Below are 24,456 nucleotides of genomic sequence, written 5' to 3'. Positions count from 1 at the left end.
TAAATGCAAATAGGAGTTTGCTTGATTGTTTGTTGGACTACTGCAATTTAGATATGACTTATTACAAAGGGTGTCATAAATTCCATGCGAATGTTTTAGCTTTGGCGAGTCTGGCGATAATGAACCTCTGACATTTCTCCTTAAACTAGTGGAGATGGTCATTTGAGTGACGCCACTAGTACTACGACAAGTGATGGTATTGTAATGAAACAGGCAGGGAGCAGGTCTCGACCTTCAAGCCCGAAGTCCGGTGCGCTATCGACTGTGCCGCAAAAGCATGCTCGAGCGGCAGAGTCGATTTCCGCTCTTATAAACCCAGGGTCGTCACAGTATTGGAAAAAAAGGTTTCAGATTGAGGTCGTCTGATCGAGTGTTTGAAGCAGCATCTTCTAAAACTGTAACAAAGGTTTGTATAGGTGTGAATCTGCAAGATGTTTGCATACGTTTTTACTTGGAGAAAGGTGTACACAATGCTGTTCCAAATGATTCCTCTAATTGTGTTACACAATGACCATAACCAACAGTAGTATAGACCCTAAGTCTAGAGGGTACATTTTGCACCATGGGAATTGTATTATACAGATCAAATTGTATTTGTCACATGCTTAGTACATGCTTAGTACACCCGTTGTTTACAAACGGTGAACTGCTTATTTACAGGCCCTTCCCAACAGGGAATAAATACACAATGATTAATAACCTGGCTATATACACGGTGATGTGCAGAGGTGCTAGGTAGATATGTGCATGTAGGTAGGGGTTGATGGGGTCAGTCGTGTACAGCCGTAGCATAATTTAAAAAAAAATCAGTTTATGGAATTTGTCTTTATTATAATAGCTTTTATTCCCTCAGACCAAATAGTTTTACAGGAGAGGAGAGAACCCACTGTGATTAACTGAGTGCTTCTTTAGAGCAAGGCATATCCTGTGAAATGTAAAAAAAACAAAAAAAAAACATTCTTTACACACAAAATGGAATGTTCCACTTTCAATATTCTACCTCGGCAGTTACATTCTAAATCACAAAACCTATTTATTAATTTCTTCATGCAACAAACTTAGATGTTTTAGGTCTGTTTAGTGGAAAAAGTATGTAAATGCACTGCTTTTTATTTTTTTTTAAATGGTACTTGTCTCCTAATGTAACACCTGGTTTACTTAACGGTCCCGTGTGGCTCAGTTGGTAGAGCATGGTGTTTGCAACGCCAGTGTTGTGGGTTCGATTCCCATGGGGGCCAGTACGGGGGAAAAAAATTATGAAATGTATGAATTCACTACTGTAAGTCGCTCTGGATAAGAGTGTCTGCTAAATTACTAAAATGTAAATGTAAAATGTTAACAAGAGGCACATCTCAATAGGTGGTCCAGTTAACCTCCCTGGGCAAGGTGGGACGCTTGAAATACAAATACCTCAAAAATGCTATAACTTCAATTTCTCAAACATATGACTATTTTGCACCATTTTAAAGACAAGACTCTCGTTAATCTAACCACATTGTCCGATTTCAAAAAGGCTTTACAGCGAAAGCAAAACATTAGATTATGTCAGGAGAGTACCCTGCCAAAAATAATCACACAGCCATTTTCAAAGCAAGCATATGTCACAAAAACCAAAACCACAGCTAAATGCAGCACTAACCTTTGATGATCTTCATCAGATGAGACTCCTAAGACATTATGTTATACAATACATGCATGTTTTTTTCAATCAAGTTCATATTTATATCAAAAACCAGCTTTTTACATTAGCATGTGATGTTCAGAACTAGCATACCCACCGCAAACTTCCGGTGAATTTACTAAATTACTCCCGATAAACGTTCACAAAATACATAACAATTATTTTAAGAATTATAGATACAGAACTCCTTTATGCAATCGCGGTGTCAGATTTTAAAATAGCTTTTCGGCGAAAGCACATTTTGCAATATTCTGAGTAGATAGCCCAGCCATCACGGCTAGCTAATTTGACACCCACCAAGTTTGGCCCTCACCAAACTCAGATTTACTATAAGAAAAATTGGATTACCTTTGCTGTTCTTCGTCAGAATGCACTCCCAGGACTTCTACTTCAACAACAAATGTTGTTTTGGTTAAAAATAATCCATAGTTATATTCAAATACCTTCATTTTGTTCGTGCGTTCAGGTCAGTATCCGAAGGGTGACGCGCGAGCGCATTTCGTGACAAAAAAATTCAAAATATTCCATTACCGTACTTCGAAGCATGTCAAACACTGTTTAAAATCAATTTTTATGCTATTTTTTCTCGTAAAATAGCGATAATATTCCAACCGGGCGACGTTGTATTCATTCAAAGACTGAAAGAAAAACATGGAGTCGTCTCGTGGACACGCATCTCCAGTGTCATTGTTCCCTGCCTGACCACTCACAAAAACTCCTGCTGTTTTTCGCCCAGAGACTGCAGAGACGTCATTCCACTTTCTGGCGCCTTCTGAGAGCCAATGGAAGCCTTAGAAAATGTCACGTTACAGCAGAGATGCTGTATTTTTGATTGAGATGCCACAGAAGGAGAACAAATTGTCAGACAGGGCACTTCCTGTATGGAATCTTCTCAGGTTCTGGCCTGCCATATGAGTTCTGTTATACTCACAGACACCATTCAAACAGTTTTAGAAACTTTAGAGTGTTTTCTATCCAAATCTACTAATTATATGCATATTTTTGTTTCTGGGCAAGAGTAGTAACCAGTTTAAATCGGGTACGTTTTTTATCCGGCCATGCAAATACTGCCCCCTAGCCCCAACAGGTTTAAAGTCATAACATGGTACAAGTGGGGGCTTTCCTCTTCTTGTTCTGTATTGTTCCTCAAGCATGATGACATCCACTTCCCATCAGACCAATGTCTTGAATGACTAAAAAGTTGTCTAAAAAACACTTGTTAATGTGTTTTTTTTACCCTTCAGTGTGTGTACTGTGCTTGTAGTTGGGATATCGCTTTTCAAAAGTAAAATTTCAGCCATTGCTGGAGGACGTCTTGCATCGGGAGGACATTTCATTTGCCATTGTAATGCATATAAAGACAATATATTAAACCGATTGCTTTACGTTGAGGTTTACTTTAATGAAATCAAAGCCATATTTATGATTGTTGGAGCACAATCCTTTGTACAATGAACTTACTATCGAAGTTCGTTTAATACAAGCCATTCACCAAATTAACACAATAGTAATGAACTATAATGGATGCACAGTACCTGTGAAATAAATATACATCAAATGAGTCCAAACCACTTGCATCAATGGAAATAGATTTTCAGCACTTATTTCTGTCTGTAGTCACTCCCCCTTCTCCAGCATCCATCTCTACTTTTCAGTCTCATGACATTTTATTGGTCGCATACACATATTTAACAGATGTTATTGCGGGTGTAGTGAAAGGCTTGTGTTCCTAGCTCCAACAGTGCTGTAGTATCTAACAATGCACACATCTAAAAGCTGACAGAGTCCTTTTAGTAGAATATTAAATGATTAACTTTGGCATCAACTACAATCAACAGTTTACAGTAGAAAGGATATCAAACATTCAGATCTGTATTTACATAGGCCTAATCATGTGAAGTTACAAAACCTCTAAGGCTTAGTGTGTACACACCTCTCGACAGTTGTGATATGCATTAATTGGCACAACCGCTGTTGACAAATGGATTACATGGCCATTGTTCCACCGGAGTGTAGACTAAGCCTGTTCATGCTCCAATTCGTGTCAGTCACTAAATAAGAACTTGAGTGAACTTAATTTTACTCAATATGAATTCATACCTTAAGCTAACACTTCTCTGGTCCTTCCTGCTAGGGTCAGGCAGCTTCATGTTCGGGAATGGAGGACTTAGGGTAATGGAATATTAACATGAAATGTGCATAACTTAAAGATATGCACACAAATTATATGGCACCCACAATGGTGGCAGCTTTTTGTTCACTGTGTGTTTTTAAAAAATGCACATAATTACACCATGAACAATAACAGATATGGAAATCATTCTCAATATAAGTAAAATCTATAAATGAATGAGACCAGGTGTGTAATCTGATTGAGAACTGCTGATACTATCTTCGTCTATTTTCTTTAGGAAAATCTGCCACTGAACCACACACACAGTTCTATCTATTGAGTGAACAGAACATTTTTGCTTTAATTACCTGGTTATCCCATTGAAGTCAATATCACTTTTTCATGGGAGACCTGCTGATATGGCTGAAGGCTTGAGTATTTTTAAAGCAGGTAAATGGCTAAACAAGTGACACGACCACAGCTGCATGAATTTGTTCTCTCTCCATATGTTAATTTATCAATGTCTAAGGCCAACTAGCTAGACCCAAGTGTTCAGGCTACATTGTTGTCATTCAGTAAAGGTGTACTGTTGCTAGCTCCTGTACTAGCCTACTGTAGTGTGTATATAAGCAAGCTACAAAGAAAACAATCAATTTCATCGAGTCTTTTTTGCTAAATATATGTAGCTAGTGACAGCATGGCAAACAATTTGAGACTATTAAAAGTGAACTGGATCTAGAGGCAGCTGAAGATAGCTTTGTAGCTTTCTTGGGCATAAATCAGAGAATAATTGCAGTCGTTGTAAGAAGCAATTTTCAGATAGAGAAATGCCAGGTCGGTCTGTGTCTACAGTGACTCTGATGGTTGTTCCCTCCGTGAGGTAGCTAACATTATAGTGGCCTATGGGATGTGGAATAGCGCCACAAAACAAACCTGTGGCCATAAGTAATCACTATGGGTGTAATATTGAACAGATAATGAATAGGAAAAGTTAAGCTTTACTATATCCGGTACCAGACGCAAAGGCCGCGAACCAACGCAAAAAACCTGCGAAGTGGGGCTCCCGCTCGCGAACCGCGCAAATGGACAGATTGCTGCCGCACCCACTACTCCTGCAGTTGTTACTTCCTGGTCCAAGAGGGTGGAGTGGCGCAGAATCGATGGTGCTACAGTGCTCAGATGACTGCTCATGCAATGCACGCTAGTGATGGGAAACCGAGGTTTTCTGAAGCCTTTGGGACCAAATTGTGCCTAAAATGTTATATTATTAAAGCTTTTAACAATGCATATTAGTGACATCTGCTCGTCAGCAATGAAAAGCAGCATTTGAGTTTTATTTGTGTGTTTTTGCCACTATTTAAAATCGCCATGGCTCAGCGGTTTGTCTCGTCTTCGTAGACAACAATCACTTACCATTGCAGGTTTGCCCCTTCCACCATGCTTCCCTTAATTATGTGATTCTCTTTTTGAGAAACTGAATCTATGGCATTATTTAGGATGCTTAAGACAGAAGCTAAAACTTTACTCAACTAATTGTTTAAAAAATGTGCGGTTTCACAACAATTTTCTAATTAATATGCCTTCTCCCGGAGTCGACCCCATTCCTCTGTCATCTGAGTGTTCTGGTCCCCGAGATCCCGACTCCTTTTGGAGCACATTGCTCCTTGTAATATTTATATATTTCTTAACTCCATTCTTTTACTTTAGGTTTGTGTGAATTGTTAGATATTACTGCATTGTTGGAGCAAGGAACACAAGCATTACGCTACACCCGCAATATCATCTGCTAAATATATTTGTGACCAATTTAAATTTGATTTAGATTTCTGTCTCATGAAATGACTGACACTGTCAGCCAATCCAATGTCTAGCCAGTCTCCACTAGCAAAAAGCCACCAATGGAAATGCGAGAAAAGCTCAACTAAATTAATCCAACCATCATCGCCAGTTTGAGTGTTGTCCAATCATATTCGTCCTTTGACTTGAGCCCCGCCCCAACTCTAAATTTCAACAAACATACTGCGTCCTTGACACAGCATCAATTGTTTACATCACACAGAGCTTTAAGTATTTTTTTTAATGAATATTGCATGAAAACGATGAAGGTTATTGTGAAGTGAAGTTGTAAGAATGGAAAAGAGAACTGTAAATGTTAATATACAGTGCGATTTGTCATCTACTCACAATGCACGTTGCATTGGTTTCGGCATCAGGAGAATCAGCCAGCACTTGGCTGCATTTTCAATACATTTACAATTGTAGCAAAAAAAAATCTACTAAAATTCATGCTTTGTTGTATGGTAGATGTCTGAAGTTGTGAAATCATGTGCACATTAACGTGCACATTCAGTACATTAACGTTAGCATGTTACAGTAGTTTATTTTAGGTTCCAGTGCATGTCAAAGATTTTTTCAACATGTATCAGTCATGTCTTAGCTAATACAGTACCAGTCAAAAGTTTGAACACACCTACTCATTCAAGGGATTTTCTTGGATTTTTCTACATTGTAGAATAATAGTGAAGACATCAAAACTATGAAATAACACATATGGACTCATGTAGTAACCAAGTGTTAAACAAATCAAAATATATTTGAGATTGTTCAAAGTAGCCACCCTGTGCCTTGATCACAGCTTTGCACACTCTTGGCATTCTCTCAACCAGCTTCACGAGGTAGTTATGTGGAATTCTTTAAAATGAACTGGTGTGCCTTGTTTAATATCTGCAATTTCTTTCCTCCTTAACACGTTTGAGCCAATCAGTTGTGTTGTTACAAGGTAGGGGTGGTATACAGAAGATAGCCCTATTTGGTAAAAGACCAAGTCCATATTATGGCAAGAACAGCGCAAATAAGCAAAGAGAAATTACAGTCCATCATTACTGTAAGACATGAAGGTCAGTCAATCCGGAAAATTAAAAGAACTTTGAAAGTTTCTTCAAGTGCAGTCACAAAAACCATCAAGCGCTATGATGAAACTGGCACTCATGAGGGCCACCACAGGAAAGGAAGACCCAGAGTTACCTCTGCTGCAGAGGATAAGTTCATTAGTTAACAGCCTCAGAAATTGCAGCCAAAATAAATGCTTCAGAGTTCAAGTAACAGACACATCAACTGCTCAGAGAAAATTATGTGGATATATTGAAGCAACATCTCAAGACATCAGTCAGGAAGTTGAAGCTTGGTCGCAAATGGGTCTTCCAAATGGACAATAACTCCAAGCATACTTCCAAAGTTGTGGCTTAAGGACAACAAAGTCAAGGTATTGGAGTGGCCATCACAAAGCCTTGACCTCAATCCTATAGAAAATCTGTGGGCAGAACTGAAAAAGTGTGTGCGAGCAAGGAGGCCTACAAACCTGACTCCGTTACCCCAGCTCTGTCAGGAGGAATGGGCCATAATTCACCCAACTTATTGTGGGAAGCTTGTGGAAGGCTACCCAAAACGTTTGACCCAAGTTAAACAATTTAAAGTAAATGCTACCAAATACTAATTGAGTGTATGTAAACTGCTGACCCACTGGGAATGTTATGAAATAAATAAAAGCTGGAATAAATCATTCTCTCTACTATTATTCTGACATTTCACATTCTTAAAATAAAGTGGTGATCCTAACTGACCTAAGACAGGGATTTTTTACTAGGATTAAATGTCAGGAATTGTGAAACTGAGTTTAAATGTATTTGGCTAAGGTGTATGTAAACTTCCCACTTCAACTGTATATTTTTTCAGTATACATATCACATTTTGCATTGCGAAAGGTTAGATTTTTGGTCCGGCACTGTTCACTTTATATATGTTATCAGAAAGCACAGCATTGATTTTTCACGGCTACGCAGACACAACTTTACATTTCTGTGTCACCGGAGGATTTTACCTCCACGGATAAATGATTGGGACTGTATTAGTGATTTTTAAATACTTGGATGCCTCAACTTCCTCCAGCTAAATCTAGACAAGACCGAGGTACTGGAGCCAAGGCACGGAGTGATAGTCTGACCACACGTTTTAATTCACGGTCAATGACGTTAAGAAAACCTAGGTGTTATTTTAGATTCTGAACTCTATTTCGAATCACACATTAGGAATGTGACAGCTTTTTACCATCTGAGGAAAATGTGTGGCCGTTTCTCTGTCAGGCAGTTACAGAGAGACTCATCCATGCTTTTATTGCAAGTAGACTGGATTACTGTAATACTCTCCTGTCTGGTCTACCCAAGAAAGCCATTGGTCAACTGCAAACATACAGAATGCTGCAGCACGGAAACTGACCAAGACTAAATGGAGAACACAGAACACTGGTTTTATTGTCTCTGCACTTTTTATTTTTATAATTAATTTAAAGATTAGGACAAGATAGCACATGGCTACTTTGTTATGCATTGTTTACATTTGAATGGGTGTGTTCTTGCTCATTGTCCCCCAAGTAAACATGAGTCACCCAGTAAAATACTACTTGAGTGAAAGCATTTGGATTTAAATATACCTTAGTAAAAGTAGAAATCGTTTCAAATTCCTTATATTAAGCAAACCAGACGGTACCATTTGGATTTTTTTTTAACGGAAAGCCAGGGGCACACTCCAACACTCAGACATTTACAAATGAACCATGTGTTTAGTGAGTCTGCCAGATCAGAGGCAGAAGGGATGACCAGGGATTTTCTCTTGATTTTCTCTTTTCCTGTCCTGCTAAGCATTCAAAATATAACGTACTTTTGTCAAGGAAAATGTATGGAGTAGAAAGTACATTATTTTCTTAAGGAATGTAGTGAAGTAAAAGTTGTCTCAAATAGTAAAGTACAGATGACCCAAAGTATTTTCTAGTACCACTTAAGTACTTCACACCACTGCCCCCCCCCCTCCCACTTTCTTCATATTTGGCAAAGCCCCCCGTCCTTGACAGCAAAGATTTAGCAGGTTGTTCAACGCTATTCAGAGGATTTGAAGCCACCTGTCGGCCATATTGGCACTCCCTAGTGCAGCAGTCCTCCATAGGAATGAATGAAATTCCACAGTATTTCAATGAGATGTTTCAAGGACAAAATTGCGTGTATTTTAAAAATATTTTTGTTGTTGTGGTGGCAGTAACATTAGTACTCGCAAAAAAAAATGTTTTGCTTGTGTATATATTTTACAAGTATGCATTAGTGTCAAATAGAATAAACGTGTCAAACAAATGTAGAAATTAATAAATGCATTTCTATAGCTTCCAACGTCTTTCTTACAATTGAGGAGTACCAACATGACTGCGCCTTGACTTAAATACAGTGCCCCCTGTCAGCCATCCAGGATTTGTACACACCATTGGATTTGAAAACGGCTTGTAATAGAAGGCACTGGAACGATGGCGAAACAAGTGGGATCTTGCATTTTGCGAAACTACGTGATCAAACGGACCTTCGGATGGGAATTTCAGGCCGCAGTCAAACCCTTCGTTGTGCGACAAGATTAGTTACGGCCAGAAACAGGTCGGTGGATAAGCGAAACAGAATCTATCGTTCTATATTGTGGTAGGCGGTTTAGCAACAGATGTGCTGGACTATGGTCGACATGGATAATTGTTCTGATGATATGGGTGGGGATAAGTCAAGGACCTGGATGGTGTGTGCTGAAAAGGAAAAATAATCACTAATTCAATAATTTCTCTTATGCAGAGGCTGCAAGGCAGATTAGTGGAACTATTAAGAAGAATGCTGGAGGTAATAGGGTCAGTCCTGGAATAAGTGGACCTTCTGTCGAATGTTGCGTACGTTAGTCCTGACACGGATAGGAGACCCGTTCAGAAATCCTTTTTCTCACAAATGTGGATAGTTAATCAGATTGACTTTATAGCCTTCATTAGAAAGGTTATCAACTTTACTGCATTGATGGAAAGAACAAATGTTATTGTCACAATGATTGGTGATATGTTGAGTCCTAATGATGGAATGTCTCAGTATGATAGGCAGAGTTATGGTTTTTGTCATCCTTCAGTGGAATGCCAGAAGCCTTATTGCTAATGGTCAGGAGTTTAAGAAATGTGTAATAGATTTAGAGATCAACCCTGATGTGTTCAAGGAACATGGCTTAGACCACATCTTGATTTTATTATTCCTGGTTATTATTAGATCAGATCTGATAGCACAACCACCACCCTGTCAAGTTGACCTATGTTCATAAGAGAAGGTCTTGTATATCGTAATATACCTGTCCCATCTGAATGTCAATGTGTGGTGGAAATCTACAGTGCAGGTAGTAATATTAAGTTGCAACATTTTTACAACCCTTGTCGTCAACTAACTGTAGCGACGTCTGAAATATCACGAGAATTGGGCTCTAGAGATTGTGAGGCGACTTTAATGCACAGCTGCTAATGGTACTATTGTGGAAGGTATGATGGAAATGAGCATTGGTATGTCTTAACGATGGATGTGGTACAGTAGTTGTTGGAGGGGTTACATCTTGCCTGGGCCTCACACTGGCTTCTAACTCTATTGCATCTATGTGTGAATGCAATGTAATGGATGATTCTACTGTTGGAAGTGATCATTTCCTGATTTGGTGTACCATGAACTGTGATGTTACTATTCCAGATAGACTACCATTCAGAAGATGGGGCTTTCATAAAGCAGACTGGGAAAAGTTTGAGTCTGTTGGAAAGTTCTCTTTAGAGAGGCCAGTTGATGTAAACTCACAAAAAAACAAAAAGTCATTTTTTCAGGACCCTGTCTTTCAAAGATAATTTGTAAAAATTCAAATAACTTTCACAGATCATTGTAAAGGGTTTATACACTGTTTCCCATGCTTGTTCAATGAACCATAAACAATTAATGAACATGCACCTGTGGAATGGTTGTTAAGACACTAACAGCTTACAGATGGTAGGCAATTAAGGTCACAGTTATGAAAACTGAGGACACTAAAGAGGCCTTTCTACTGACTCTGAAAAACACCAAAAGAAAGATGCCCATAAGATTTGGAGTGAGGGGGTTATACCTTCTGGTTGGAAACGTGCAGTAATATTACCTTTTTGTAAAGCCTGTTAAGGACCCTTCATGTGCTGATAGTTAGACCAATAGCACTGACCTATAACTTGTGTAAACTAATGGAAAAGATGATAGTCAACTGATTGTCAGATGTTCCTGGAACATAGTGGTTTATTGAGTCAAAGTAGATTTCGTAAAGGTAGATCTAATTTTGGATGCATTAGTAAAGGTGAGCAATGAAGTAAAAACATTTATAAAAAACTCTGGTCATGAAAAGTAATGGCTGCTGTCATTTTTGACATTGAAAAGGCATAAGACCCTATGTGCAGAGAAGGCCTTCTGATTAAGATGAAAATACTTGGAATTGGTGGGAGATTTTATAATTGGGGTTTGACCTTATTTAAATCGCTCTTTTTGAGTTAAAATGGATCCTATTTTATCTGATGCCTATGGAGTTGACAATGGTATTCCTCAAGGCAGTGATCTCAGTCCTATTTTGTTCAATATTATGATTAACAATGTTTTTTAAATGTAGGCAGTGGCATTGGAGCTTCCCTATATGCTGACGATGGAGCTATTTGGAAGAAAGTCTCGTGAAAATCTGTTCAAGCTATAGTGGATGTTGAAAGATGGTCGATTGACTAGCATTTTTAAATTGTCAGTGGCGAAGTCTTGCTGCATTTTGAAGAAAGTTGATTATAATATACCGTTTCTGTATGGACAGCCTATGGGGAGGGTTTCTAAATACAAATATTTGGATTTATGGTTCAACGAGCAATTATACATGAAAAGATCATGTTATAAATGTTGAAACGAAGTGTAAGAAGGTGGTGAATCTTATGCGCTCGGTCTCTGGTTATGAATGGGGTGCTGACAGAATATCATTGATGGATATTCATAGAGTTCTGATCAGGACAACAATTGATTACGGGTGTATAGTATAGAACAGCGCCAAAGACTTGGCTTCAGAGGCTGGACAGAATCCAGTATTATAGCTTCAAGGATATGTATTGGTGCATTTAAATCAACATCTCTATGTTCCTTAATAGTGGTGGCAGGTGAGAATCCTTTGGATATAGGGTGTAAAATGTTGTTAGGTTGAAAGGCTGTGAGGTTGAGCATCCCACTGCTACTGTTCTAGATGACTGTTGGGAATACACTAGTAGACAAGGCAGTGGTTTTGGTTGGAAAGCTTGCTGATGAGTGGTTTGAGGGAGTTAGAGGTTGGCCCTTCTGTGGTGATAGATGTTTCTCTGTGGTTACTGATCTAACCTTGGTAAAGAAAAGATTGGTCAGAAGTCAGTGCTATAGGGAAACTGGTTGACAATTAAATTGGTAGAAGTTTCTATGCATTTGTATTGCTTTTCACAGATTGTTCCAAGGACCCAGATAGTGGGCGCAGATGTAGAGAATACGAACAGGTGAGCTGTTGGCGATAGTTTCTCAACCTGCAGGAATTATAGTATGCTCATATTCCCTGTCTGTATTGAATAGTTTATCATTGGGCTCCCGAGTGGTGCAGCGGTCTAAGGCACTGCATCTCAGTGCTAGAGGTGTCAGTACAGACCCTGGTTCGATTCCAGGCTGTATCACAACCAGCCGTGATTGGCAGTCCCATAGGACGGCGCACAATTGGCCCAGCGTTGTTAGGGTTTGGCCGGGGTAGGCCATCATTGTAAATAAGAATTTGTTCTTAACTGACTTGCCTAGTTAAATTAAAAAATAATAATAATCTGGCAAATCTATTATGAGTGACCTATTGGAGGAGTTCATGTTATTATGGAGAATTGAGAGACTGGGTGTAGTAGTGAGATTCTGCTTGGTGCTAGCACATTTGGGTGTGGAATGGAATTAAATTGTAGACCAGTTAGCCAAAAGAGCTTTGAAACAAGATATAATTGATATTAATGTTCCACTGGGTAGAGGTGCGGCCAAATGTAAGATCAGAGCCATTTTGATAGATGTGTGGCAGAAGAGATTGGACTCTGAGCCCAAGGGCTGTCATTTATATGCCCTCCAAAGAAAGGTTGTTGACCAAGATTCAAAGGTCAGATTAGGAAGGAAGAGGTGGTGTTTGCTAGATTGCGCCTAGGGCATTGTACATTGAACTCGTCATTTCATCTGGTTTGCAAGCATGTGAATGGTTTGTGTCTGGAGTGTATGGTTGATGAAACAGTGGAGCAGAGTCTTAAGTTAGGGCTCTTATTTTCTCAGAATTACTGAGTTAGGTAGGAGGATTTAGAAATGGGGAGATAATGTTATAAACTGTGATTGACCGCACAGTAGGTAGCGGCATGCACCTTTGTTTGTTTGCGGACCGCCATTATATAGAAGAACAAGAGGCAGCAGGAGCTTCAGAAGTCATTGATCACATAATGTTACTTTGAAACGATCAGTAGTGTTTGAAAACTGCATTGGAGGAGCTCACTAATGCACACACGTTCTGCAATTTCCCAGATATGGAATGACTTTCCCAACCCATGTGAGTGATTTTGAGATGCTCCATGAGAATGATCCCCTCACCTTTGCTCTGTTCTCCCCCTCATTGTGGCCTGTGCTAGAGTGGTGTGCAATGGAGTCCAGCAACTGTGCGACAGTGACCAATCCCCAAATGGACTCAAAACACAGTGCAAATATGTCTTCTACCAGGATGGACTGTTCTTGTTTATGTATCTGTGTTTGTTAATGTGTTCACTCTTTAGTCCTTGAACAAAATATAAAGAAACTACATTTTGAAAACCTTGTCTGTGTGGTGGCCTTGAACCTTAGTACCTGCATTTTCTGACATGCAATTTTTCTCCATCTGTAAAAGTCTAAATTGAAGGGGGCTTTTCTAGAATCTTGTTTGCTCCAAGAAATTCTTATTTGAATGCCGTTCTGTTCATATTTACTTGTTTGAAACCATAAATAATCCACTGCATGTACTACTACAAAATAAAATGATACTTCTACTTGTTGAATGCAGTATAACCACAGTACACTAGTATAACTGCAGTATGCTGCAAGTACTGTCCAAAATAACACCTTTTTACTGCAGTAATATTGCAATTACTGTGTCCAAAATATATACTGCAGTTTTCAAAATGGCCATCCTTTTTTAAGGGCAGCATTGTTGCAGCCAATGATCTAAGACATTGGTTGTGGCTCCATTGATGTTTTAAAGAGTTGTGAAGTTTACAGCTGTAGGTTATCAAGTCGGATCTGGAAGGCGCGTTTTTCAAATAGCAAACTTAACCACTCTTCACTCCCTTATCTACCTTTTCTGTTACACTTCGAGTACAGGGTACTTCCAAACAAAGTAACCATAGGACAGGTGTGTCAAACTCATTCCACAGAAGGCTGTGTCTGCAGGTTGTTTTTTCCTTTCAATTAATACCTAGACAACCAGGTGAGGGGAGTTCATGCCTAATTAGTGACCTTAATTCATCAATCAAGTACAAGGGTGGAGTGAAAACCTGCTGACACTCGACCCTCCGTGGAATGAGTGACATGTGCCATAGGAGTTATGAGTTATGTGAGGGTTTGTGTACTGACACGCTTTTAAATATAACTGCCAGAGCTTTTGGCTTGTGGCAGCAGCCTGTAAGGCGAAAGTGGTGTGCCAGGTGTGGAGGAAAGCATGAGTATGGGAAGTGTGGGGACGGAGTACAACCAAAGTGCTGCAGTTGTGGGGGTGCTCAGTGAAACAGGCAGTGGAGGTGCAACAAGTGAGAGTGGAGAGAAGGGTGTCATGCTGAGGCAGTGAGGGTGGTCCAGGCCCAGGGAGACGCAGTTGCAAGGGAGAGTAGGGTATAGACCGGGGACCACTGAGCTGGTGGGTGGAGACGAAGAGAACTGGTGACGTTCATAGCAGGAGTAATTAATAGCTGTGCTGAAAAAGTTTAACACAGTCAGAATACAGCTAATTGTGAAAGCAGCTCGGAAATATCCTGATATGGCAGGGCTGACATTGGAAGAGGTTCAATATTACCTCAATCAGCTGAAGTTATGTATTACTGGTGGTAAATGGGGGTAAATCTACAATGGCACACTCAAAGCTTGTTTGGCCCTTACATGTCCAATGAGCTTAAATCCAATAGTTTTTTCATATTAGACATATTGCACTGTACACTTTTCTGTATGTTATATCGAAGTTAAAGGGGTCCATTCTACTTTTACTTTACATTCTGGAATTTACAGCTCGATGAGCTTCACTGCTCATTCTGCGGACCTTATTAAAGACTGCTTAAACGGCTGTATTCAACCAGTTTGTGCCCGGGGCTGACTCAACCAATGAGATGAAGAGGATCTTGCATATCATTTGATACTTCAGTGTTACTGTTGATCAATTTCATAAAGCATTTGTTTAACTTCATCGTGATATTTTTTATGAATAAAGTATGTTTGACCAAATTGCATCTATTGACTTCATAAACAAACATTGTTTGTAGAATGATCAGCGACGCTCCTGTAAACTGTAGCTTTGGAAACTAAAGGTGCTCCGGAGAAGAATGAACCCCCTTTTACTGCGACACAATTTACAAGGAACTGTGTATGCTGCAATATGCATGTCCAATATGAAAAAACGAAGTGCATTTAAGCTGCTTGGTCACTCTTTACGGTTGGCAAAATGAGCACCAACGCTTCTCTGGGTGTAAATTCAGGATTTGGAAACTACAAGTGCTCCTGAATAGTATGGAGCCCCTTTACTGCGACAACGTACATACAAGGGTGTGTGTGGTGCAAAAAAATATTGTACAAACATTGACCATTTTTAGATAAGAAATAAACAAATCACATATCTCAGAAATAATTTTCATTATTCTTTGTATGAGAACTATAAAATATCGATAATAGTGCACGTATTCCATTTTCGCCCTATTTCATTTACAAAGTATGCAGGACGGGACTCTTGTGAAAGATAAAATCCTTGTCCCGGAAGTACTTAGTTCCATAGCGATGTCGTTAACGCAATCAAACGCGTTCATAGTGCGCGCAGAAAGCATTCGTTCAATTTCATCTCTTGTCGGTAGAAGAGGGGAGGTATGGTAATTTTATCAATTGACAGGATTTGTTCCTTCTCAGTGAATGAACATGTATACTGTTGTTTAGCTGGTGGTATTGCAATACAACGTTAATATATGGCGTTTTGTTCACTAGCTAATGTTAACTCTCGTTCGTATTTTAGTAGCTAGCTAACGTTAATTAACTAATTTACTAGCTAGAACACTAACGTTAGCTAAGTAAGTACGCTAACTTGCTATAGTATAGCAACCGTTCTCCCAGAATGTCTATTTACAAATACTGTCAGTGTAAAAAAATAGATAAGTCAAAGAAGTGACATGGGGTTGACCTGTATAAATCTGCATATCTTATTATGTGGCTAGCTAAATTGTGCTAGTGGGTGAAGACGTTGAAGGGACTATGACATCGGTACGATGTAATGTCATTGTATTCATCTCTACCTTGTGTCCTCCTTCCTAGATAGGACAATGAGTGGAGGATTCAACTTTGGACAAGCGTCCAATACTGGATACAGCTTTGGAGCTCCAAAAACCACAGCTGCGCCAGGCACAGGCTTTGGGAATGCCAGTGCTGCACCTACAGCTCCAGGTGGTGGCTTCTCTTTTGGACCCCCCAATCCTGCCCAGCCCCCGAACAGTACAAACTCAACTGGAGGATTCAGCTTTGGGAACCCTACACAGAACAGTACTCCAGCAGGAGGAGGCTTCTCTATTGGGTGGGTGCATTGGATGATGTAATTTACATGGATGTTTGGATAGTTATAGCACTTATGTTAATCTTGGGTAGGTTGTTACCTGTTTTAGCTTTTAGTTAGCCTGACGACTCACACAATTCTTCGGCTGCTCTGTTGTTCATTTCATACTTTTAGTCTGAGACTGCCATCATTAAAGTCGTTTTTGGGGACGAGGGGAACAAGGGGTGTTAAACAAAACAGTTATCGGTGTTTGGCTTGTCGCTAACCAATCAAAGATAATGAAATGTGTTCCTGATCTCTAGCCCAACCAATCTGTTTTTGGACCATTCAGACTGCCCTGAATGTGTTCGCATTCAATGATGGGTCAGGGAGGTTCTCAGATCGACTTATTGCGGAGAAGAAACTGACATCCGTGGGCGTAGCATTTGGCTGGAACAAGGAGTCTGGCTAGCAAGGCAAACTTTTAGTAGGATTGTAATGTAGATTTTCTAATGCATTCTTTTCTCTTTACTTTTATCTCTAGGACTCCCACTGCTAAACTCAATCTGGGCACACCAGCTGCCTCTCAACCAGCACCGACAGGGCTAACTATGGGGATGGCAACCCCCACCTCTGGGGCAGGCTTTGGACTTGGTGGGGGTTTCGCCACACAAACCACTGCTGTTCCCACAGGAGGGGGGTTCAGCTTTGGGACCACAGGGGGGCTTGGAGCCTCTGTTGCCCAAACTCAGGCTCAACCAGCAGCAGCTGGTGGGCTTTCTTTAGGAACTCCTGCTGCAACCGCTCAAATTATGGGAGGTGGGTTTAGTTTTGGTGCCGCCAAGGTCCAGGCAGCCCCTACCGTAACCGCAGGAGGGGGCTTCTCATTTGGGAACAGCGCCCCTGCCACCCTTTCCATGGGGAACCAGTCCACAGGTGAGTTTTCTGAGCTTCTAGTCAGCTCAGTTGATCAGATCATAGGTAATGTACAGTAAATGACATGCTTACATTAATGTGTTTTGTGCATCCTGAATGAGTGAGTGTATTTTATTTCCCTCAGGTCTGAACTCTGTGGCCCCGGCCTCAACAGCTGCACCAACCACAACCCAGGGTGGAGGATTTGCTTTTGGTGTCAAACCTTCAGGTAAATGGAGACGTTTGGCATATGTCATTTATCAAATAAATAGCTGACAAATTGGAGAAAAATACATGTTTGAAACTGTCTGAGAAAATGTTTTATCTTTGAATGGACGTGTGTGTGTGCCTGTTTTTCAACTGATATCAAGTTGATTTATTTTTCTTTCTCTAAAGCTACTCCAGCCCCTGCTGTAACTGCCCCGGCTACCCAGGCCTCATTAGGTTCTTCTCTCTTTGCAGTACCAGCATCAACGGCAGCAGTCACAGGTTTTTGTGAGTTTTATCCTTTAACTCTTGCCTGAGAAATCAAATGTCAGCAAATAACTCATAACTTAGGTTAAATTTGTCTTTCTGACATTCTGTGGTGGCATTAATTTTCTTGTCTGTTACCCGTACTCTCTCCTGATCAGTGGGTGCTGCCCCCACCTCAGCCGCCCCGGCTGCCACATCGGCAGCAGGAAGTACCCTGGGCTTCATGCTCAAACCCCTGGGAGCAGTCACTGCCACCACCACAGCACCAGCTGGCACAGGTACCGTACTGTTTCATCGTACAGGGTTATTGGAATAACTAAAGCTTGATATTGTTGCTTGTTTATGCAAAATTCTGTAACTGGGCTTGTTTGTCGTTGATGAATTCTGGTCATATTGAGGAATTCATCACTGTAGTGGATTTTATGTTTTCGCTACCACTGGCTCAACAACAGGTTTTTCACTGGGTATGAAACCTGCGGGTGCCACTGGCATCGGCGCAACGGCCCCAATCACTGGAGTAGCCACAACCATCACTACTGTTACAGCAAGGTACTGCAGGGTTTAGCCAGCCCAGTTCATTACGTGTCTCACTGCTTCTGTATCCTCAACCTTTTTTGCATTTCTCTAAATACATCCTTATCCACTCTTAGTCCTAGTCTTTTCAATGTGACCCTGTCCATTTACTCCCCCTCTACAGTGCTCCTCCAGTGATGTCCTATGCCCAACTAGAGGGTCTCATCAACAAGTGGAGTCTTGAGTTGGAGGACCAGGAAAGGCACTTCTTACAGCAGGCTACCCAGGTCAACGCCTGGGACCGCACGCTGGTGGAGAACGGAGAGAAGGTAAACAGACATGGCACTTCTCGTAGTAACTGCACCACTAGAATCTAGGCCATGCTATTTGTTGTAATCTCATGAAATGGCCTTCAATTGAACTTTTGGGTGTCTTCATGGCAGATTAAGAGGATGTTCATCTCGTTGTTACAGATCACATCACTGCACAGGGAGATGGAGAAGGTGAAACTGGACCAAAGAAGGTGGGAGTTAACCGGTTTATGTCTAATGGAGTATTTGAGTACACCAGATTCTGAATTCTGTCCTTTATCTGTGACAAGTAGTCATTGTGTTACTATTGTGTCAAAGTTATTGGATAACCTTGTGTTTCTGCTCTCTAACCCATCCTAGGCTGGACCAGGAGCTAGACTTCATCCTGTCACAACAGAAGGAACTGGAGGACCTGCTGTCCCCGCTGGAGGAGTCTGTTAAAGAACAGAGTGGAACCATCTACATGCAGAATGCCGACGAGGAACGCGAGAGAACGTAAGGTTTTAACAAAAGGCTTTGAGTGAGAACCAGTGCACAGTGAACTGATTCATGACTATATGGTTGTGATATTTAATCTTTATGCATTCTCTTTCTGAAGGTACAAGCTTGCAGAGAACGTGGACGCCCAGCTGAAGAGGATGTCCCAAGATCTAAAGGAAATAATTGAACACCTGAACACATCCTGTGGGCCAGCTGATACCAGTGACCCGGTGAGAAAGAAAAACAGATGGTCTACTGAATACCTGGTTGCTTCTGCTTCTATATTGCTACAGTTATTCTAAATCAAATGTTATGTCACATACTTTGTAAACAGGTGTGGAGTAACAGAGAAATGCTTACTTATGGGCCCTTCAACAATGCAGAGAAAGAAAATGGAGAAATAATAGAAAAGTAAAACGTAATAATACACAATAAGTAACAGTGACTTGACTATACAAGGGGTACCAGTACAATGTGCTCATTAATACAGTCGATGTGCAGGGGTATGATTTAATTTAAGTAGATCTGTATTACTAGGAATATTTTTTTTTATTGGCAAATACAGCATTTTTCATAACTGTTTGTACCTGTAATGAATACACCCTTGTATAGTTTAATTTAGGTAGGAGGAACTGAATAATTAGTTATGCTGACACTTTTCCTCTTAGCTTCAGCAGATCTGTAAAATTCTCAATGCCCACATGGACTCTCTTCAATGGATTGACCAGAACTCGGGTCAGTATTTAACCTATGGTCCAGAGAAGCTTGAGTAAACTACTTCCACAACTAACTTGACCTTTCTGATACAGAGTCAAGACTTCCTTCAATCCAAATTAACTCTGTAATATCTCCCTGTTTTTCCTCAGTGCTTCTACAGAGAAGGGTGGAGGATGTGTCCAAACTCTGCGACAACCGACGCAAAGAGCAGGAGAAGACTTTTCGCATAACATTTGGTTAATTTAGAGAATTGTAATGTCTCAGAAAATAATGTGAATGTGCAGTAGGCTAGTTTTTAATGCAACGAAGATATTTTTGAGAGGAATTATGATAAAGATGTGCTTAATGCATCAATTGTGAATTTTATAGAAACCTACTCCAAGCTAGGGTTTTAGATATGAACTTCCACACCGGTGACGGGCAAATAATACATTCTATGAGTAAAGGAACAATTCGGCACATATTGTGCTCATATGCTTTAGGGCTCCATTCATTCTGTAACGTTTAAGCTCAGCACTGTAGAAATGTAAAGGTAATTTCGGATTGAGTTGACATACATTTACCGTGAACGCAGTCTCCGCGACCGCTGTAGCACAGGTCTTTAGTGCTACGGATTAAATTGAGCTTCAATTAACCAACACGTGTTGCTGAACACAACACCAGATCTATTCATTTGGCAGTTTAAAAAAGGAATCAATGCACAATTCCATGTTTTGTTCAGTGTGAGACACTATTTGTTGAGTTTTGACCATATCCCTCCACCAGTTATCACCTCCAAAGCGTTTATAGAATTCAGCATCAAAGCCTTGACTACATTAACTCCATATAGAAATGTACTCTAGCCTCGACAATGGCAGATCATTGTAAAGATAGTCAAGTGACTATGCAAAGCAGAACATAATTAGTTTTTTTCCTAATCTAAATACTGTGCATATCATTTTGTGACAAACCAAAATGGTGTTGGTGTCCCCTAACAGTAAAATTAGCATTTCATAGATTTTTCTATATCTTTTTAAAATCAGACAACTGTCAGTCTTAAGGAAAATAGATTATTCTATAAGAAAATGTGTTATACAGGGTAGCAGTGCTGCTCGTATGCGTTGGTCAGGGGTAGCCTAATGATGTATATAAACCCTGGATTGCTGATGCTATGTACTGGTGGCCAATGAGAGGTTTAAGCTACTGGTCGGCCGTATTGGCAGTCTTTCATAGGAATGAATAGAATTCCACAGTAATTCAATATTTCAAAGATTACATGTTAAGTATTTGTTTTAGTGGGGACAGTAACAATTTGTCTTAAAATGCAATGTGTGTCTGAGTGAATGAGTATATGCATTAAAATGTTAAGTGTCCAATTGGCATGGTGTTTGTGTGAACCCCAGCTCACCACGTCTCTCTGGCCCTCCTGAACCAGATACATTTAGTGCACCATGCAGCAGACCTTGGTGTCGGGAGTTCTGGAGGATCCCCCCCAGACAGAACTGGTAGTAATGCATGTCCTTCTCCGGCCTGACAAGTGATGCGCAGAAATGTCCCTGCAACGTTCCCATTAAATTTGTCTAGAACAGTAGTCACCAACCGGTCGATTGCGAACGACTGGTCGATCTTCAAGGCATTTCTAGTTGATCACCTAGCTTTTCTACAGAAATGTTAACTAGAAAAGGCAGAAAGGCTTGCACTCCTTTTTTATATTTGTGTTGCACTGTTGGTGTTAGGTGCATTTGATTCAGAAGCCCTGCGCACCGGGTGGGCAAAGTGTTCCCATTTTTAACAATTTAATTTGTCTGCAAATACAAACTCCGTCCAACTGGTGGACCGGGAGATCTGTTGCTAAATCGAGTGTGCCTACTGCGCTGACCAATTGGTTAGCTCAAATCATGGCCTCGGCCACAGCAAAGTTTGATACTAGCCTATGTGAGATTTCATAAGTTTCAAAACCATGACCAGAGAGACTGTCAAAAACAGCAGCTCTTTGCTGTATTCTTTATGAGAGTTCACGTCTTAGTTTTTTTCAGCACTGTCAACCCTATTACAGAACATTAAACACGCTTCTCCCAACTTTTACTTGCGCTGCAATGAATGAGTAGCCAAGTCTAATTATAGTCCAGTGTTTTTATGATTAGCAGCTCGTCGCATCTATTTAAATATCAAGGAATATTTCACTTCCTTTGGTCATAGGAGCAACATGAATATGTGCATTAGGCAGATGTGGTGCGACTTGAGTTTTGCCATCAGGTGGAAGACGTGTCGCCTCTGGTCAGTCTTACCGTAGGAAAAGAAGGAAAGAGCCAATCAAAAGTGGAGACTAATTTGACCCCAATAACTACCATGTGATATGTGTCAACAGCAACCTTGGGAAAATCCTACGCATTATCATTAACCGCAGACTTTTTACCAAATTACTATACGACAGACCACGTATTCACCCTGCACACCTTAATTGACAAACAAACCAAAACAAAGGCAAAGTCTTCTCATGCTTTGATTTAAAAAAATCTATTTGGCATGAGGGTCTGCTCTACAAATTGATGGACAGCGGTGTTGAGGGAAAAACATACGTCATTATAAAATCCATGTACACAAACGTGGTTAAAATTGGCCAAAAACATATTTCCACAGGGTGAGACAAGGATGCAGCTTAAGCCCCACCCTCTTCAACATATATATCAACGAATGGGTGAGGGCACAAGAAAAGTCTGCAGCACCCACCTCACCCTACTAGAATTTGAAGTCAAATTTCTACGGTTAGCTGATCATCTGGTGCATCTGTCCCCAACCAAGGAGGTACTACAGCAGCACCTAGATCTTCTGCAAAGATTCTGTCAAATCTAGGCCCTGTCAGTAAATCTCAGTAAGACAAAAATAATGGTGTTCCCAAAAAGGTCCAGTTGCCAGGACCACAAATCCAAATTCCATCTAGACACCGTTGCCCTAGAGCACACAAAAAAACTATACGTACCTTGGCCTAAATATCAGCGCCACAGGTAACTTCCACAAAGCTGTGAACAATCTGAGAGACAAGGCAAAAAGGGCCTTCTACGCCATCAGAAGGAACATAAAATTCAACATACCAATTAGGATCTGGCAAAAAATACTTGAATCAGTTATAGAACCCATTGCCCTTTATGGTTGTGAGGTCTGTGGTCCGCTCACTAACCAAGAATTCACAAAATGGAATCTGCATGTAGAATTCTGCAAAAGAATCCTCTGTGTACAACGCAAAACACCCAATAATGCATGCAGAGCAGAATTAGGCCTGTACCCGCTAATTATCAAAATTCAGAAAAGAGCTGTTAAATTCTACAACCAAACCGTCCATAGCAAAGCCATCACCTACAGAGAGATGAACCTGGAGAAGAGTCTGCTAAGCAAGCTGGTCCTGGGGCTCTATTCACAAACAGAGCTCCAGGACAACAACACAGTTAGACCCAACCAAAAAATGAGAAAACAAAAATAGAATTACTTGACACGTTGGAAAGAATTAACAAAAAAACGGATCAAACTAGAATGCTATTTTGCCCTAAACAGAGAGTCCACAGTGGCAGAATACCTGACCACTGTGACAAACCCAAAATTAAGTAAAGCTTTGACTATACAGACTCAGTAAGCATAGCTTGCTATTGAGAGAGGCTGCCGTAGGCAGACCTCGCTATCAAGAGAAGACTGCCCACAAAATGAGGTGGAAACTGAGCTGCACTTCCTAACCTCCTGCCAAATGTATGACCATATTAGAGACATATTTCCCTCAGATTACACAGACCCACAAAAAATTTGAAAACAAATCCCATATCTATTGGGTGAAATACTACAGTGTGCCATCACAGCAGCAATATTTGTGACCTTTTGCCACAAGAAAAGGGCAACCAGTGAAGAACAAACACCATTGTAAATACAACGTATAATTATGTTTATTTATTTTCCCTTTTGTACTTTTCCCTTTTTTCTTGTTGTTGTAAATTTAGTTTAATAATTCAACCATTTAAAAAAAACAAGCACACATAAAACTTGAAAAAGCCATACATGCACATGAATAAAATCATTGAGGATAACACACAAAGTCTTGGACTTATTTCCATTGTGGTCCTCTTGAGACAAGATGACTAGACAAGATCGAACACAGTATAGCAGTGAAATAATAACAATAACAGAGAAGAAGAACATCTATCTCATCATTGCAGTTACATCATAGGGGTTATTCATATGGGCACAGAAGACATCAAACATATTTTTACTTTATTTTTAAAGCTGCCCAGAGAGGACGTTGTTTTTATGGGCAGATGCAACTCATTCCATTCTGAAGCTCCAGTATACAAGAAAGTACCTTTCCCAGCATTACTCCTGAACCTTTATAAGCACACATCAGCAACACCTGATCTGGTGCTGTGATTGTGTGCATCCCGATCACGAGGAAAATGATCACTTAGATATCTCGGCGCAGGACCATAAATACTCCAGTAAACCAAACCTAGTCTAATCTGGGACACCCTCAACAGGCAGCCAGTTTAGTTCCTGAAGCAGCTCCTGCCTATGTGAGTACGTGGACTCACCTTCAATACTACCCTGATCAGCTTATTCTGGGCTATCTGGAGCGCTCCTTCATAAGTTTAGAT

At 40.4% G+C, this 24,456-nt stretch overlaps 1 protein-coding gene across 2 annotated transcripts; it reads left to right on the top strand.

Annotated features, from left to right (window-relative positions):
• The first annotated feature begins 15,670 nt into the window (after positions 1 to 15,670).
• nup62l (nucleoporin 62 like) lies at positions 15,671 to 21,201 on the top strand. 2 transcript variants are annotated; one of them, XM_014196876.2, is made up of 13 exons: positions 15,671 to 15,781; positions 16,223 to 16,478; positions 16,981 to 17,372; positions 17,497 to 17,580; positions 17,814 to 17,846; positions 17,984 to 18,103; positions 18,278 to 18,374; positions 18,523 to 18,667; positions 18,812 to 18,861; positions 19,010 to 19,144; positions 19,248 to 19,359; positions 19,798 to 19,864; positions 19,996 to 21,201. In XM_014196876.2, the coding sequence occupies exons 2-13, from the start codon at positions 16,231 to 16,233 to the stop codon at positions 20,085 to 20,087; spliced, it is 1,575 nt and encodes a 524-aa protein (XP_014052351.1). In that variant the 5' UTR covers positions 15,671 to 15,781; positions 16,223 to 16,230; the 3' UTR covers positions 20,088 to 21,201. The 2 variants fall into 2 exon arrangements, with proteins under 2 accessions (XP_014052351.1, XP_014052347.1); XM_014196872.2 differs by having other exon boundaries at positions 17,748 to 17,846.
• The last annotated feature ends 3,255 nt before the right edge of the window (positions 21,202 to 24,456 follow it).

Source organism: Salmo salar, chromosome ssa04 (assembly GCF_905237065.1).
Source record: "Salmo salar chromosome ssa04, Ssal_v3.1, whole genome shotgun sequence".
NCBI classification, from domain to species: Eukaryota; Metazoa; Chordata; class Actinopteri; order Salmoniformes; family Salmonidae; genus Salmo; species Salmo salar.
This window is presented reverse-complemented; position numbering and strand designations above follow the sequence as displayed.

Coding starts and splice junctions, on each gene's coding strand:
- nup62l (XM_014196872.2), top strand. CDS start 16,231: ATGAGTGGAGGATTCAACTTTGGACAAGCGTCCAATACTGGATACAGC. Junction 18,862..19,009: donor GTGAAACTGGACCAAAGAAG/GTGGGAGTTAAC, acceptor AACCCATCCTAG/GCTGGACCAGGAGCTAGACT. Junction 19,865..19,995: donor ATGGATTGACCAGAACTCGG/GTCAGTATTTAA, acceptor GTTTTTCCTCAG/TGCTTCTACAGAGAAGGGTG.